The sequence below is a fragment of the Polyodon spathula genome, chromosome 4 (genome assembly GCF_017654505.1).
Source record: "Polyodon spathula isolate WHYD16114869_AA chromosome 4, ASM1765450v1, whole genome shotgun sequence".
NCBI lineage: Eukaryota > Metazoa > Chordata > Actinopteri > Acipenseriformes > Polyodontidae > Polyodon > Polyodon spathula.
This window is the reverse complement of record NC_054537.1, coordinates 9,367,091-9,386,769: the sequence shown is the minus strand read 5'-3', so window position 1 is coordinate 9,386,769 and position 19,679 is coordinate 9,367,091. Positions and strand designations below refer to the sequence as shown.

The 19,679-nt window shown below is 36.7% G+C and overlaps 1 protein-coding gene across 1 annotated transcript in view; it reads left to right on the top strand.

Annotated features, from left to right (window-relative positions):
• The window catches only part of LOC121314143 (plexin domain-containing protein 2-like), a 144,715-nt gene that overhangs the window by 67,361 nt on the left and 57,675 nt on the right, over positions 1-19,679 (top strand). Inside the window, exons 3-4 of the mRNA XM_041247117.1 lie at positions 1,279-1,425; positions 9,774-9,843. Of these exons, the coding sequence (XP_041103051.1) occupies positions 1,279-1,425; positions 9,774-9,843 (217 nt within the window). The remainder of the gene's footprint in view (positions 1-1,278; positions 1,426-9,773; positions 9,844-19,679) is intronic.

Sequence of the window (19,679 nt, the reverse complement as noted above, 5' to 3'; positions counted from 1 at the left end):
ATTACACATGGCTGTGTAAAAGCCCGTGCTTTAATTATTTAAGTGTTGTTGGCATGCAACCCAGCCAAATAAAGGAGCTGTTTTATCGAACTTCCACTGTCTTGTGTGTGTTATTCCTGAGCACTGCACCAACTACACCTGTGCATGGCTAGCCACTTTACCACAAGGATTTTTCAATTTCTCTTTTTGTTCAACTTTTCCCACTAAGTAGCAGAGCAACAAAGTAGCATTACAAGCAACTTCTCCTTCATGTTCGATAAGGATCCCAGTGGCCCCAACTGTACGTTTCTTTATCAGTAATGGTAATGGATTTCCAGTCATGGTTCATGAATGAAGTTCACCTTCATATTAGAAAGAATCTAACCAGATTTTAACTTGGTATTCTAGTTTCTGTTAAACTTGTCCTTGTGTTTGTATCACAGAAGGATATACTGTATCAGAAGTTTTCTGAAGCAGAAAATCAAAGTAGGATTATTTTATTGCCTTGCATTCATTGCAGAAGACATGTTCAATTTTCTGCATTGTGAAGCAATTTTTAAACCCTGTTTTGGTTTAAGCTGTGTATACCATCTGTGATTTGACAGAAACGTGCTTCCACACTGTATACATCCAAAACTGTATTTCTGGAGGACTCATTTGATCAAAGTATTGTATTCTTTCCTCATAGAAATATTTCTGAAACAGTTGCATAGTTCAAGAAATTTTTTAATATACATATTTTGCAGTATAACGGTTTTTTTAAAATAAGATAATTCTTCACCGCTGTGCACTGCCTTGTACGAGAGTTAGAAAAAAGATCAGAAAAACCTGAGACGTATAGTACACACTTTTGTGTAAATGCACTACTCAATTTTTTGTAACTGCCCTGTGTATTAAAACATGGACAAACAGTTTAAAAGCGAGCTTCAGTCATTAAAACAGAGCCCAGTAGGTTACTGAAATGTAATCTATAAAATTGGTTTGGAAGTTTTCTGAGTAAAACTTACATTGATAGTCTACTGTCAACTAAGCTCTACAAGACATTATTGTATGCTGGTGGTCAGATAAAATAGTAGTAATATGTTACTATTATAGTAGGTTAAATTCATTGTAAAGGAATCAATGTACAGATAGCTTTTCAACAGTACTACTTAACAATGCATGCTTATTATTATTCCATGTTATACTCTCTAATAAATCCGACCTGTATCTGTGATGGGTACGAGGAAGCGACAGACACTTTATAGTGATACAACAATTAAAAATTTTCTTTGCGTTTTTTTGTTTTTTTATTTACAGAAAGACACAGATCACAGCTATTACATATCTAAAACATTTGGACCATCCGATTCCACAAGCAAAGAGTTGTGGGTCAACATTGATCAAATGGACAAAGACAAGGTGAAGATTCATGGGATTTTATCAAATACTCATCGTCAAGCTGCGGTAAGGTTTCATTGAAATTGTTTTACCTAATGAATGAATGAAAGAATGAATGTAATGAAAATGTTTAGTGTTCAGAAAGGTCATAGATAATGCCAATCTTTGTTTGTGTCTGCTTGTATTAGAACCATTAGTACAAAAGGGTGCTGTAAAAAATAGTTTAGTAAAATTGTATTCTGTCACAGTCATCTTAGATTTGTAATTCAACATTATTGCTTTAAGTTTCAAATGCATTTAGGCTGTAGTTGTTGCAGATTAATGCATTAAATTCCATAAACGTGATGAGGCTTTATGTTGACAATAGCAGGCATTCACTGGCATTCACCTCAAGAACTCTAGCAAATCAGATAACTTCATGCATTTGCCTTTATATTTTAACAAAGTAGTACTACAAAGTATCAAATTAATAAAAAATACCCACAACTCAAACTTCAACAGTTGCATAAGGTCAAAGCTGATCTTGACAATAATCCAAAAGTAAAAACAAAATAGCTGTATTTTAAAGATTGTTTAGCAAACCAAGCGTTAGTTATTAAGCATTTGTGTAGATCTTTTTATAGGCAGGAACAAAAGATATGCTAACTAAAGGATCATTTACAGTACCACATACCAGGTGTTGTGTTGAGCAGTACAAACCCATGATACCCAGCAACATTCGCATTTATAACTAGACTGCCTTTGAATTAACTGTATATCCTGCTGTTGATGTATATATATATATATAAATATAATATATATATATATAAAATATATATATTATATATATATATATATATTATATATAATATATATATACTATATTATATAAACTGATACATTGGTCCAGTTAACAGCAATTATGTTCCAGATCTAAGCACTGATGGGTGCTCTAAATTATAAATTATCAAAATATTTGAACAATCAAAGTAATAAACCGTTGAACAAATATGAGACGCAAATAGGCACAATTAAGTCATGCTTCATTCGATCTACCAAGTTAAATCTCTATTATGTTGCACTGTTTTGTCGTCTAGGGAAAAATATTCTTGCCAATTACTGTAATTTGACTTAGATTTTGACAATTAATTTGACAATTCTCTAACAGTCACCAGGCATTGGAAATTGTATTCCTCTGGAATTTCCTATCTGGTTATTGGTTACTTAGATGACAAGAACCATTTGAATGGAATGTACTATTATATATACATATATATATATATATATATATATATATATATATATATATATATTATATATATATATATATATATATATATATATATATATATATATAATATCTGCACAACTTCCAAAACAACTCTGGCTACAAGAAATAACAGTTTTCAGATGACTGTGTGTTATTGATTAAATTAAAGGTCAGTTGATAGACCTCATAGAATTGCTTAAAGGCATATACCGTAAGACTTCAGTTTAATGTATTGTCTGTATTATTGTATATGCCATGGCTTAGTTAACAGTTATCAGTTTGCAGCACACCAGCATTAAACTCTATTTGACAATTACTTGCGACATTAAACTAATTTTTTAAAAAAACACACTTTGGGATCTATGAGAAATGTGAAGATACTAAATCATAATTTAACACTAAATCAATTAAGGAAGCAGACTATATAACAACAGTTTAGTTTTTTGCTATTAGAATCCCAACAAAACATTCCTTTCTAAGACAAGAAGTTCAGTAGGAGCTGCCCTGCAGGAATGCTGTCATCCTCATTTTTAAATTCCTCAGCACAGAGGGTGTGTCATTAACTACAAAGGAATACATGGATTAAATAATCAAACAGACAATAGTTTCACTTTAGCAGGTTCAGTGTTTTCACACACTGTGATTGCACATGGAGATCCAATAACTTGCAAAATAAGAACTCCCCCCCCCCTGGACTTCATACCCATTCAACCAAGAAACTAGCTGCCTTCTGTGTTGAATTGAGAATTTGGTATGGTCGAATGAACACAACACTGTGAAGCTTCTCCCACTTTACAGAACATTCAACAACTCTTACAGGCTGCCAGTTGAGACTTGATTCTGTTTATCCACGGCTCCCCTTCTCTCTGATAGCCTGCTGAGGTGCAGAACTTTAGGAATCTAAAACAAGCGAGGCCCCAGCAAAGCACATATAACATAACCATATACATAACCCTTACAGGACCACAGTGATTGCTTTTGAATGTTGTGTGTAATAATACTAAGGGTAAGTATTTTTTTTTTCTTCTATTATATAGGTTCAAAACGGACCTCAATAAATGGGTATTCTTCATACTAATGGAGTGAGGGTTGGTATCACTGAATGCTAAATTAGTCTTGTGCTTGTATCTGTATAGTTTGGATTTCTTTCAATTCTAGATGTGCTGCATTGGGGTGAGGGGTGGGGGATTACTTACTAAAACAGGGTTCCCTTAGTTGTACAGACAGTCCAGCACAAGATCCCCCTTATTCACCTTAAATACAGGACTCTACATATTACACATTTGTATCTTGAGGTTGTAAATATGCTGTCAGACATATGATATATATGACAGCCGCATCTCTATGCTGCAAGTCAGTTTCTGTCACAGCAGGCACAACACACTGTCAAGGGCTGTTATTGGGTACTCTTTTGGTAGCTGCTTTACTATACAACCCTAAATACAATGTTGTCTGAGCACAATTCTACTGGAAAGACCATCACCTCTGAGCTTTAACATGAATTATCAGAAGACGGATTACAGCAACCAGTGTGTGCAGAATTCCACATGCCACACAACGGCATGTTTACTGTTCCAGGGGTGCAAGGACCATGAAATGTGGACGCAGGTGGCTGACAAACTTTGGTTCCAACTAGCAGTGTTTATGTGTTGGGATCTCAAGGAAGAATATATCCATGTGTGCTTGATAGGGGGCTGAAGGTTCTTTAAATTCCTAGGATCCATTTTTCATTAATGGACTGGGTCCTACAATTCACTGGAAGGACAAGAAAGCACTACTTGTTAACAGAAGAACACTTCCTGGAATTGTGGCCTGCCATGAAGCACCAGTACTGCAATGTCAACGAGAGATGGTTTCAGTGCACACGTTGTTTTTAATTGGTTTTGTAAATTTCATCCCACCCCTGGCTTGCCAAGTCACCAGATTTGAATGCTATTGAACCTTACTGGTGAACAGATTTTGTCGCATATTTCCACCCACAGTTTTCCTGAAGCGGTCTCTCATGAACAGGTTTAGGCGGATGTTTCCCAAGTTTTCCCCAGACCTGCATGTACAGTACTGGGGGACTTGGTGTATAAAGGAAACCAAACTTGTATTTGGCAATCATTCCACAAACCACTTAGAGATTAAAGCATTTGACCCATTTCTATACAATTGGATTTGGCTGCTTTGCAAGTAAATTACAGATTAAGATGTAAAAAAAACCAAAAAAAAACAGATGCTCGGCTTACAAGTTTGGTGTATATTATCTACTACTATATGGTGCCTTTCAATGTACAAGTGACAGGTACTGAACAAGCCTTGTAGAGTGAAAAACGCATGCCAGACTCAATGTGTTTTTGTTCAAAGATTACATTATTTACAATGTGATAATCCATCTTAGATATTTGTCCGAATACAGTAATTCAAAAATAAAAATACTTGTTTTCCTTGGATGTTGTTTCTTTTGCTAAAGTAGTGGAATATTTGCAATGTGAAAAAGGTGTGTATTTGTATTGAAATACTGAGCAATTATTAATAAATACCACAGGTCTCCCAGGGTCTAGCAAAATTAATTCAAATTGGCAGACAGGTAGTGCAGTCTATGAAAATAAAACTCCACTCAGCATAGCAGGCCAGTAACCATTCCTGATCTTGGGTGTAAGACATTGAACCTTGTAATTTAAGGCTGTATTTCTTTTTCACGACACAAGTGGTTTACAATGCGGCGGTGTAGAGGTGATGTGGTGCTTAGTGATAATGGACACAAAGAGAGTTCAGAGTGAAACCAGCACACAAAGAGAGTTCACAGTGAAAACCAACACTTAAATAATAAAGAACAGGCTTTACACAGATGTGTATCGCTCCATTCATAAACCGGATTTCAGTCCCCAAAAAAATAAGGCACAAAATAAAAACAAACACAGCACGTTCACAAAGTCCAAAATGAGTGCTCTTGGTGCAGGTGGTGCAACACAGTGGTGAAGTGTAGTCTGGGTTTATTACTAGCATCTCGCTACAGCTCCTGGAGTTTATCTGTCTAACAGTGACAAACAAAACAATTACTAGACTTGACAAAACAAACAAACATTCACGGTTAATACACTGGTTTGCCTTGTTGGTCCGCTCGTAACCGTAACACAAGGAACAGATCGCTCAGCCACATTCCCTGATATACCTTCAGTCACGCCCCCTTTGATAGTGAGTGCAATCACGTCTCCTCCAATCCGTGACTGACACATCGCCTACCACAGTAAGGTGCTGACTTCTAGTATTGTGGCTTCACCCCCTTTTTGGATGGCCGACTTCCGACTGACCCTGGAATTAACTGTCAAACCATCCAGCCTGGGACACATTTTCCTTATTGACACACTAGCTGCTACACTGCATTGAGGAACCTGGCAGCTGGTTTGGTTTGCTTCCGGTAAATAACTGAACACAATGCACAGAGTGGCAGGATTTCTTTAAAATGTTAAACGAAAAAGACACCAGCTGCATCAAAGATCAGAAATATTTCTGCTGAAGATCGCTCTGCCCAGTACAAGGAGGAGACATTTCACATGTGTGTTGTTATTTCTACATTGATTAATGTTTTTTTGTTGGTTGTTTGTTTGATAATTCCCTGATGGTGAAAATAAAATGTCTTTAAAAGGTGCACATAAAACCCCAAATAATTTACAATTTAGCATTTAGTGTTTTTCAAGTAAGGAATTCAATATTTAGAAACATTTTTTGTATAATAAAATGATCAATTTGGAATGTAGCAATGCTAATTTTTCTGTTTTTAGTAAATATTATCTTTCCTCTTGTAATACCTATTTTTAGACTGTGAAGAGCCCTGAAAATAATCCATTTACAAAAAAATACTTCCCTACTTATAAATAGTTATATAGCTCTCCCTTGTTAGAAAGCTGTCTTTTAGACCACAAGGCAGGTTATGTGTAGTCATGGCTCCCATTTGACTCATAATGCCATTACACTAGCACTTGTATTCCTGGTCTAAGTCTCTTACCTATGGTTCCCGACAACAGCATTATAAAGGGGGAGCACTGTAGTAGGGTTACATTTTTGCAAAGTTATTGTGCGACTGTGACAGGCGGCTGGCATGTGGATGCGTGTATTCGCTGTTGAGTGACAGGCAGGAGATCGATACAGAGGTTGAAATTGATATGCCCCATAGGCGAACAGGATTTATTTACATCCCGGGGGACATATGTCCATTGTATTAAAAACAAAATAAACACAGTACAAAAAACTATCAAGATAAAGGTGCCGTGAAAACGGCGTGCGCTACTCCTGGAGCCATGGAGGTCCTGCTTTATACACCTCGCTCACTATACATTAGTGGGATCTACAATCCCTGAACTAATCTTTTCTGTTCAATCATAAACAAACCCTGACTCAGACTACTAGTAGGGCCATCGGCAGGTTCACGTTCTTTATCTTCTGATCCTGGGTCACTCTCAAGGTGATCAGAGGATTACACAGCCAGGTCTCCATGTCTGGGTAGTGTGGACGATATTCAGCCGTTGTCCTTGGCGTTACCATAGCCCTGAGGAAAATAAACAAGCCCTCTTTATACCTGACCCCCCACTGGAACACACCTACCTGCTGATTTTCCACAGCTGGTAATCACACACAGCAGGCAGGCTCTACCAAAACTAAAGTACAGTTTAAAAAAACACAATTATGGTTAAGTATGTTTTTAGATTTCTGGCGTCTTTCAGATTACTCCCTCACAATATTGTCTCCTCTGTCCTGGGCAGTTTAAATCTGAAGGAGCAGACCAGGATTGCTTGTCAGCAGCAGGTGTAATGAATTTTCATTTACCCCCTTTTCACACTGGCAACACTTGTAAGTGTACCGAGTACGGTACACTTACCAAGTGTGCTTGGCGCTTCTAAGTGGAAACCTCCTCGCATTGTTTCTCTTTCACACTGGATGTGTGCTGAGTACACCTGGAAATGTACTGAGTTCACCTCCATATTTTCAGGTGTACCGAGAACACTTCCCTTTCACATTACACTTCGGCAATTGTACCGAGAACATAAAAACAGCTAATAGCTAATAAATATCAAATAAAACAAAACTCGGTACAGTTTGATACATGATACGTGAAAACATATGAATTTAACATTTGGCAGCCTTAATTTAATATAATATAATTTAATATAATAATAAAACATTTTGCGCTTACTGTTCACAAGCCACTTACCTCATGCATTTTTTTTAACATATTCTACTCTGTGGTAGAAAGGTCATTATGCAGCTGATCTATACGATGCAGTAGCAATATTACGATCTTGGCAAAACCGAACACAACGCAATTGTTTTCTTTATAGCACTGGGACAAATACGCATCTTAATTAAAATGTATTCACGTCACAGAATTTACAAATTAAAGTAAAACTACCATTCAAATGAAATCACTGCAAGAAAGACGCGTGAATGAAATAAAACCCTGTATTATTATTATAGCCTACTTCGTGTTCAGACTATCTTCTTGTGGGATCTGCTGTTTGCACAAAAGCTCACCCGGAGTTTGTAGTCTTTCAGCTACTGGCATGACTACAAAACTACATGACTACAAAAAAAAATCTCTTATATAGGCCTGCCTAATATATATGACATAGTTAAATATTATTAATTCTCGATTGTTTTAAATGTGCCTTTTTTTAAAAAATTTTAAAAAAATAACTTTTAAAGTTTACCATCCGATATCACAGTTAGCTAAAGCGTAAGTACAATATTTCTGCAGCTGCAGAAGAGGCAACTGAATGCTTTTCTTCGTCTCCATGGTGACATTTTCAATTTCAAGGTATGCTACAATGATGGCAATAATACTATTGTATACAAGATTCTTCTGGTTTTAGTTCCAACTGAGTTACGTCAGTTACTGAACTAAATTGACACTTTGGTACGCTTGACGTTCGCAACTGAACTGAGAACATTTTTCTTTCACACTGAATCAAAGATGAGCGAACTGCACCTCTTTCACGTGGTCTTGGAACGGTTCGTTTTAATCGTTCCCGGGAACGTTTGGAGCTTTCACACTTAAGGGCAAACGTTCCAAACTCAAACGAACCGTATCGGGAAACGGAATATCAGCCATATGAGAATGGGGCCTTAGAAAAGTCCATTTCCAGTTTGGTTGCTCTTGACACATGCACACATTGGTTTGGTTGAGTTTTCACATGCTTCATTAGTAAGCCTGTTAATCTACAGTGACAGATTTGGTTTTGTTGCTTCTGGCCAATTAGATTTTGAGAAAAGTAAAAAAAAGCATACTGTACACATTAGCCAAAATATAGACCCTTTGTCTGTGTTGAAAGTAACATTTCCATTCAAAATAGCAGGTTATATGCAGTACCTGTTTAAATGTGGAGTTGCTGAAAACCAATGTCTTCTGAGTTCACAAATAAGGACAGTGTGTTTAAAGAGATTAAAATACTGTATTGTGTGATTTATGTTTTCTGAAGGTTATGTACAGTACATAGCCTAAGCAACAAAAACCATATTGTAACTGAATTACACTACTAACAAAAAATATAAACACAAATAAAACCATATAGTTACTGGAATCACACTATTAGCAAAATATAATGAACACAAACAAAACGGTGGTAATACTTCATTATTACTGTCAGAAAATCCTGTGTAATGACATATTAACTACATAACAATTTCCTTTTGAATATATCTCAAATGACCCAGTTATACTGAGCCTTAAACTTGATATGAATTCCTCATAAGCAACTTATTTTAAAATATCAGCTGTTTGTATTGTTTAATAAATCCATCACTGAGAAATATAATATGAAATATTTGATATCATATGTAACTGAATATGAAACAGTGGGGCAAAGAGACTATAAAATATTTTATAATAAATATTAGTATATACATTTCACTAACAAATAGTTCATTGAGGTGTTTGTCAGTTGTGATGCTAAAGCTACTAGTTAGAATTGTCAGAAACTGCTGATTTAAAATAAGGTTGGTTAATGCCTCCAGAAGGGAATATGAAAAGCAACCTCTTACTGTCATGAACTGGTAATGATGAAACATTTCTTAATCTGATAATAAGAAAACAAGTATTAGAGAAACAAAAGGAGTGGGTTTTATTGGTTTATTCTATTCCTTGAGAATCATTTAACTGACTGCATTCTTTTGTAATTCCATGCAGAGAGTGAATCTGTCGTTTGATTTTCCGTTTTATGGACATTTCCTTCGTGAGATCACTGTGGCAACCGGTGGTAAGTGAATATCAATATAATACTGATGGTTTTCAAACCCTGTGCAAGCAGTTTAGCTCGAAATTAGCATGCTATTAGGTGCCCTAATCGGAGAAAGATAGACTTGTTGCAGGTCAGCTAAAGAAAAGGATACTGGGAATATGACACTATTGAAAGTTAAGAGTGGTTTTCATATGACATTGATAGAGTGGAAACCTTGCTCAGCTGAGCAATAATCTTGTCATAAATCACACTTTTTTTTTTTTTTTTTGATGAGTACTCATTCATTTTTATTTTTTTTTACTCTAACCTCAAACAAAAGATTATAATATATGTTGTTAACATTTTTGATAACTTGTTTTAGACCGATGTGTCATTTTTAATATTTAGGTTTGAAAGAATGTATACTGTAGTCTCTCTATTAGACGTAAATGGTTTTTATAGGAAATCATTCTATAATAATCAATACAGTTTTGCATTTGTCATTGCTTAGATTGTATTGGAATATGCAGGAATCTGTGATTCATGATTTATCATAACCCTAACCCTTATTAAGCCCTGGAAGACACTTCTGTATGGGAATATTGTAAATTATTCCTATAGTAATAATCAATGTAAACACTATTTAAACACCAACCCTAAGTGATAGTTTTTAAATCAATTGTACAAAGCAGCACCATATTCAAGTATAAAAATTAAAAAGCAGAGACATTAAAATAGAGGTGCTCGTAAACCTAAGGCTTCTATTTGATAGCTTTCATCTTCCCATTTAAACATCATCTTGGCTTGAAATGAAATAGTGTAAATATATTTTGGAACTTTAAAACTTCACCCACAGTTCCTAATTACTTATTAGCTGTGACAAACAACACACTACCAGGAGGTTATTTTGAAACTCTTTGACTTCAATTGCATGGATTCTGTAAAACTTAACAGGCTTCAGCTTTTGCCAGCAGTAATGATCATTCTTGTCATGCACCATCAATTTGGCTCAAAGTCATTTTACTTGATTAATGCTCCTCCTTCCTGTTATCCCTCGCCTGTTTTGAACATGTTCCAATTCATGGCCTATTGCTGTTGACAAGAGGGTATCCGGTAAATCTAGCATCAAAATACATTTCTTCTTGCTTAAAAATACCACTTAGGATAATTTTGCACCATATTTCTGTTGCTTCTACTTTGCAGAAAATGAAAACTTAAGTTCAATTGTGAACTTTCTCTTCTGTTGAAGGCCAATAGTGGCATGCTGGGATATAGGGCTATTTATGACTATTTACTGCAGTAAAAAAAAAAAAAAAAAAAAAAAATGAAATGTTGTAGAACCAGGAAGAAACAACTTTGATTTTTGAAAGAGTTCTTACATGATCGTAGTTTTACAAAAGTGATGGAGATGTTACACTGGATTAAAACAATCAGTAAATTGGTCCCTCTGTACCTAAATGATTCTGTAATTAAATCAGAAACCAATGATTTTAATTTAGGAAAAGTCACTCACTTCTGTTTAGTCCAAAACCACACAAACCTTTTAATAGTACACATTTATTCTACAAGTGGAAAAAGTTCTACACTGCTGTACACTCTGTAGAATCATATACTGTACACTCCAGATGCTACACATCTATTTAATGGACCAATAAACTGCAAGAGGTCACAGTACTAATATTGTTTGTCAAGGTACTGTACTTCAGAATTGAAAGCTTTGATTGATTGCCAGGATCTAAAATGAATCCGCAGGGTGTTGTAGGCTTCCATTCCTGCAGTTCCTGCTAAATCAGGTACCAAAAGCACTTCAGGTTTTTAGAATCCGAGTAGTGCAGTGCCCCTACAAATCTGAGAAGAGCAACAAGCAAACAAGAACATTCAGCAAGTACAGTAATAAGTCAAACCAGAAGCACTGTTACCTTTCATTGTGCATACAGTAACTTGATAAATGATCTCTGACAAAAATCTTTGACAAAAATAACATCCATTTAGACACTGGGGTGTTGGTGATGGATCCCTAGGATTTCGTTTCGGGAGGGGGGTATCTGGTGATGGATCACGATTTTCGCACATGGCTGGTATTTTTATTTTGTTCCACATAGTTGAATAATGAATTTCAGGGGGAGGGGTTCAAACCCCTAAAACCACCCCTCTAGCTACTCCAATGACTGTAGCTCACATCCTGTATCTTCATAACACAGCTGTAGTGTTATTTCTTCTCATGCAATCCACAGTCAAAGGGATAATAACTGATTAAATACGACCAATCAAAATGTCTGCAAATGTATGTTTCTCCCCTAATGAGTTCATATTTTAGCTGTTATTAACACATTTTCCTGGAAGAGTTATTGACCTCAATTAGTGTTTGTAGAGAGGGGGTGAGGTTTGTCATAATGCTTTTAATAGGGTGTAAGAGCCACCGTATGTAGCCAAGACATTATTGATTTAATGTGAGAAGTCTGCAACAAGTTTGTCTTTATTTTTTTTTTTGTTGTCCGATGTAATTTGTGTCAACAGGAAAAGGTGAGAGATATGTTGAATTATGTTGTTGTATGCATAATGCGAATTTGCTTTTAATAGTCTTTTAACTTGCAATGTGATTTTGAAAAACTGTTAGGTCCATGGAATGATAAATAATGTGAAGCACCAGTAATGTGAAACACCAACATAAAAAACACAAGCAAAAAAAAAAAAAAACCACACACTTTAAATGTATAGTAAGCTCTGATTACAAAAACATGCAATTGCCTGTTCTGAGATTAAGACCAGGGAAGCCACAGGACATTTGTCTTCCTCCCAGTAACAAGAAGTAAATTGATGTGCTTGAAGTCCTTATTAATGCACAGGATCAATTGCCATGGAGACCTTGTGATATTTGCAGTCGTTAAAAACTGAAAAATGAAACAGCTTATTGAGACCAGTCATGGGATGATTAACGCAGGAGTGACACATTTGCATTCTCCTCACAACACAGCCGGGGAGCATTCACACTGCGAGCACCACACCTCCATTTTACCTGCCTCCTCTTCTGTCTACCTGTCAAAACGGTATTTAGAGAGTTTATGCAGCATTGACTCAGGAAATCGATAGTGCTGTTTTTTGGTGATAAAGGCCCCATGTCCACCCTGAGGTAACATTTACTACCAGGCAGTGGGGAGAATATTATCAGAGCACTGCAGGTTGTTGGCGTAATTCAACAGACCACTTTATTTTATTCAGTTATGGATACAAATCAAACCACAGGGCTTGCCTGTTTTGACAATCTTCTAGCACCTGCTTACAATTTAGAAACGAAATTGCATTGCCTGAGGGGCAATTGATAAAGTGCCATTACAGAAAGAGTGACAGGGGTCTGACTGGGCCTCTTAAACTGACGGCCCAGCCCTTGAAGTATTTTATCTGTTGCAGCTCAATATGATGACAGACATAAGAAAGATTAAAAAAAAAAGATACTGATGTATTTTTCCTTTGAGGAATATGACATGTGGATCAGTTTAAGAATACTTTTAAGCCAACTGTGCTTTACTAGTTTAGAATTCATATTAAAATGCAGTTTAAAAAGTTAATAAGAAAATGAAATACCTGGTTACCGTTGATTAGTCGTGAATAGGAATATCTCTCCCCTCTGTTCTCCAAAGGTCACCCTATTTGCACAATTCATATTCTAGAGTAGTTTGTAGTAATTGTAAATACCAATTGGTAGAGTGTACTTTGTTGGTTTCAGCATGTTCACAAAGGAGCTGCTTTGGCCATCTTTCCTAAGAGATCAATACATTTGACCTTGAGTTTGTTATAGACTTGCTGGATAGTGGGAGACTAATGCTGAATCATTGTCATTTTCAAACAAGATGTCTGCATTCATCTTTGCACTCTGAAAGGATGTAATTGAATATTATAATAGCCACTGAGGAAATATAAAAACTTCAAGATTACATTTCCAGCATTATTGGGTGATAAAAATTGTAATTCATACCTTGGTAAGAAATAAAAGGTCTGGGGTGAATTTTTTCAGTGGACGAGTACCTGGTTTTAGGGTATTTACACTTAGGGCCGGACCAAATCAAAGTTAGCACTTGGCGAACGAGGACGCGAAATCATTCGCGGTAACAAAACACAAGCGAAATTCCAAGCGAAATCTCACAGAACCAAAACAAGCCCTTTTTACCCTTCAAAAAGCAGCTGTTGCTTGTTGACTACAAGTAGGTTGAGAAGGGGGATGGTTTGGCCTGTCCAAATCTACTCAATTCCAGCTATAAATCACATCGCAAGACTTTCGCAGGACCGGATTTTGTAGTCAACTATGAACTTGTCGAAAGCTATCGCGTATTAAGCAAACAGTAAAAAAAATAAATAAATAATACTAAACATCCTGATATTTGCAACAAAAAAAACAGTACATGCCTCAAGACGCTCCACTGACCTCATATATCGAACACTTGCACACAACACTGAATAATTTAAAATTAATAATTTACAGTCTCAAATATTATTATATGTATTATTCCTATTCTTATCATAATATATGTTGTGTTTGTTGCCCCTTAAACGAAACATGCACAAGACTTCTTTAGCCTACTTTTTTTAGCCACAGTTTGAGTTAAATGTTTAATAAAGCAATATGTATTATTTATTTAATACGTACAAACAGTAAACTATTTTCTACTCATGGAGAGGCTTGCTGAAGCAGAGTCTCTTTCAGTGATGGTAAAGCTTTTTAGATATATTGTCTTTTATTTCTTGTCTTTGTAATAAGCAACAACTACGGACGGTACACATTTTTAAAAGTCCATTGACATATTCACATGTCATCTGTGACGTCACCTACCTCTGTTCAAATTATTCATTTCTTAAAGGCACAGTGCTCCTTTAACTTCGATTAAACTCAAGGCTAACAAATGTAAACAAACTGGAATACTAATAAAGAGCGTATGAATGTTTTAACCACTTTAAAGATATTAACTTTTAGTTTTAAACATTTGGTTACTCTTGTAAAGTACTTCAACATGTTGGCCTACGCATTATGAAGCCCAAATTTTTCGGCATGTAAGAACAGGCCCACCATTCCAATACAAGGGAGCACATTGTGGCTGTACCGTGTCAGCATGCCAAACATATAAATCCGTGTAGATAACAAAATTACGTAAAACCTGTAAAGGTCACCTCAGAAGCATCAAGATTAAGGAACCAGCCTGTGCGCTGTCAGCATTTCCTCTGACATCATTGCTGCTGCCAGCATGGACACTGGCAGTGTTTCCGCTGCCGAGTTTGCCTTTGCTGGAGGATTCAGCCTTGCCACTGGCAGCATTTCCGCTGACAGCATTTCCTCTGACAACATTGCCGTCTGTGGACCCATTAGAACCTCCATTCAGGGGCCAGGACCTGGAACGAGACTGTTGCGCCTTTAATTCCCGCACAAAAGATTCATTCTCAAACTGAACGCAGTAGGGATTCAGAATGCTAGACAGCATTCAGAACTGGGCAGACACATGGCAAATGACATTTAATAGAGAAAAGTGTAAGGTACTGCACGCAGGCAATAAAAATGTGCATTATAAACATCATATGGTAGATACTGAAATTGAAGAAGGAATCTATGAAAAAGACCTAAGAGTTTATGTTGACCCAAGGGACTTTTTTGACCTGAAAAACGGAACAAGCACCAGGGGTCACAAATTGAGATTAGATAAAGGGACATTCAGAATAGAAAATAGGAGGCACTTTTTTACATAGAGAATTGTGAGGGTTTGGAACCAACTCCCCAGTAATGTTGTTGAAGCTGACACCCTGGGATCCTTAAAGAAACTGCTTGATGAGATTCTGGGATCAATAAGCTACTAACAACCAAATGAGCAAGATGGGTCGAATGGCCTCCTCTCGTTTGTAAATGTTCTTATGTTCTTAAGGGAGGAGGTAGCCTTTGAGGCTGTGTGTGCTGCACACAAGGAGGGAGATGTGTGACGGAGTACACCCTTCCCCCATGCATATTTTGTCTTTTGTTATGTGTTGTTATTATGTAATATGTATGTATGTATGTATTTGGGCACAGGTGTTTAAACCTGGCAGGGAAGGGTTAATTGCCTTCTCTGCCAAAATAGTTCAGATGCAGACTCTGTCTGGATCCGACTGAATGATTAAGAAGCAATCAAGTCCAGGCACAGCTGCATAAAAGAGAGGAAAATCTCTCACTCGTGTTTGGGTGTTCAGAGAGTAAGAACGAGAAACGTGAGTGAAAAGAGAAATCAATTGCTACTCGTGGTGACTTTAAACCAGCATGTTTCTTGTTTGGTTTACTGTTTTGTGTATCTGTCTGTTTTGGCCACTATGCCGTTTTGTTTTGTTAAAAAATGTTATTGAATTAATAAACATGCGCAGCAGCGCTTCCTACCTCGCAGACCGGTGTCTCTCTTCCTGGTCTAACATCACCACCAAGATCCTTGCCACACCCTTCCACCAGGGGAATGGCAACTTTGTGGGCTTTATTCCAGACTGCATCTGTCAAAGACATTTGCATTGCAGCAGTGTGGGTTACTCCCCATACCTTTACTAGGTTCTACAGACTTAATGTCGTGGTTCTTAAAACCCTGGTGTTAAGGGCAGCTTCCCAGTCAACCCTTACAACACTGGCATAGAGGTGAGTTCTCCCTCAGTATTTTAGCCCTAGCTATTTGCTACTGGGGTTCTGTATGGTAACGCACAAGGCAGCCTCTTGGCTTGCCCTTGCAACGCCTTTGGTGCACTCACCCACAGCGTAATGGTCAAATTTCATACTTGAAAGGGAACGTTAGGTTATTATCATAACCGTGGTCCCCTGAAATATGAATGTTAATGCTCACATTTCTGATTTGACACATAACTATACCCATATAGTGCTACATGTGATTAAAGCTTTTGTGTCTCAATGAACACGGTGCAAAGTAGCCCAGTTACTGACATTATCATGAGTGTGAACATTGTGGAAACAGAGGATGTGAAACAGGTGGTTGTGGAGGCTAGACAGTGAGGTTTGAGATCTGATCATTCTGAGCACTAGAGAATGAATTCTTACAATACAGCATTTCAAAATAGTTCATTGCCATGTGTCTAGTTCATTGTGGTGGTTGTGTATGTAGCTATATGCTGTGTAACTTAAATAGAAGATGAATACTGCAGATAGAAGGTTTTTTGCTTTACTGTTTGCATAATTAATATGTTATTGTTTTCATTAATAGTACAGTAATTAAAAGATTTCCCCAGAGGGTCAGCTTTCCAAATGAATATGAAATGCATTATATTGCTGGTAATTTATAACTGTATTGTTATTTTTGTTGTCGTAGGAAACTACTTCTTTCTACACTTTTTGGTGGCTTGCTAGGAAAATCAATTTGCAGTATCTTTTCCTCTGAGAAAAATAAATGAGTGTAATTAAGCTAGCTTGGACAAGTTCCATTATTAATCTAATTAAAGCAGTGGTTTATTCTGCAGCAAAACAAAAAGCAAGGGGCATTGCAGGCATCCCTAAGACACCCTGAGAGGATTGAATAACACTGTCTTCTAAGAATAATGAGCGCCTCTGCCTCCAGTAATGAATAGAGGAGTCTGTCTTGCCCTCCGCACTTCATTCTGCTACTGCCTCCTGGACAAAGCAAGTTGATTGATTTTCTTATGAAAACGGAGAGTCATAAAAGACAACAGTACAATTTTAGAGTGAAAACTTGGTATGATGACAGCAGAACATGTCTGCAAACCAGAACAAGGGTTGATCCAATTAAGGGTGCACAGGCAACAATTGTGGTGGTCTTGCTGTTGTGTGGTTACATCCTGTATGGTCATGCTGAAAGACCAATTATTTTAAAATGCTTTGTGTACGTATGGTTAGTAAGGATCAAGCTGTAGAGTATAATAGCTCAAATAAAACAAATTATTCAAAATCTGCTTGGTTACACACCCTCTCATTCACTTACTGCAAACATAATATTGGAAGTGATGTCCATTGCAAATGGTGGAGTGTGGCAGAGCAAAGCTCTGCCCTTTAAATTGGCAGGGATGGGGTTAATTTCCCCTACCTGCCTGGGTTTATTATGTTCAGGTGGCTGGGGTTGATTAGTTGATTAGGTTTATTAACGATCAATCAGTGCCCAGCCACCTGACATAAAAGGAGGCCTCTGCTTCTCATTTGAAAAGAGGGAGCTGAGGAAGCAGGTTGGTGTTTGTTTTTTTTTTTTTTTTTTTTTTTTTTTTTTTTTTTTCAAAAAAATAACTATTTTATTATAAACACAAAAATGAAAGGGCACAAGGGCAAAAACAAAGCAATTTAAACACAAAATAAACCAAAAATACACTCACAAAAATAAAGGTTTCCAGGCTGGGCAATGCCTTCACTGGATTCACAAATACAAAAAACCACAAACACCAACCTGCTTCCTCAGCTCCCTCTTTTCAAATGAGAAGCAGAGGCCTCCTTTTATGTCAGGTGGCTGGGCACTGATTGATTGTTAATCAACCTAATCAACTAATCAACCCCAGCCACCTGAACATAATAAACCCAGGCAGGTAGGGGAAATTAACCCCATCCCTGCCAATTTAAAGGGCAGAGCTTTGCTCTGCCACATGGAGATTAAGATCAATGGAAGTATATATGGCATACATTTAAAAAAGTTCTTTCTGTTCATGTTTGTAAACTGTATATAAATATGTGTGTTATATAGTTGATTAAGAAAAAAACAACGTGGTGCCTGATATTCTGTTTGTTCTGCACAGGCGTGATGTTTGTAAAGTCGTAACTTATATAACTCATGTTATATAAGTCAAAGCCAAAAGAAAGCCTAAGCAATCAAATGTGGAAAAATAAAGTATGAAAAAATATCAAAGCACAGAGAGGAAATATATCACAGTTTTTGTTTATTATGAAAGATCATAGGCATGTCTGTATTCCAATGTATTTGATTGACGTTTCAATCATTTCTTTGTTAATGGAATGGTCTGTAATTCCACAAAGCTCAAAGCCGTGTTTACAGTACAATTGAATTATATTTTCTTGCACATTAGTTACATTGGGCTTTAGGTAATAGCCAATAAACAATTATTTGGATTAATGCTTAAATCAGCAATGAGCTGTTTGGTCTCTCTCTCTCTCTCTCTCTCTCTCTCTCTCTCTCTCTCTCTCTCTCTGGCACACTGCAACTCAACATCTTAACCACTATGCAATAGTCTGCGCTCCTGGTTTTAGAGCTTTTAGCCTCATTTCACTGACAGGGGACATATTTCCTAACTACAGTGCATCACACAACACTGCTTGTTAGATGTATTGTTTACTGCCTTGTCTTCCCATCATCCCCTCTCTTTCAGTTTTGTCTCAGGTGCTTTCTATTACTTGAAACTTGTATTGAAGCCTGTCTATTCGACTGCCTGTTTACAGTCCATTTATGTCAGTCCATGTAATAGCGTTGTATTGCAGACATAGAGAGAGATATAACATGTAATTTAACATTTTTATTGGCAAAATCACATATAGCATGTATACGTTACATAATTTTTTTGACTGCTTTACAGCCTCAATAATACAGCATATACTTTCCATTTTCTGTCTCGTATTTAATGAGATATTAAACAGGCGGTTTTTCATTTTTCCCACTCAGATTCTGTGAAATGCAGCCTTGTAGAAACGTCCTGCACATCTGTAGAACTAAGGTAGATCAGGAACAAATTGTTTCATTTCACGTTTGCTAAAAATACTGTGGCTGCCAGAATACAGGTGTTGAAAATCAATATCACAATTTTAGCAGGAATGTAATTTGTTGAATAATAGTGTTCTGTATTCATTTTTTTTTTCATTTAGTTTTTCAAAATGTAATAGATTCCTGGCGCTTTGTTGAATGTATACCATTTGACTAAGGTCG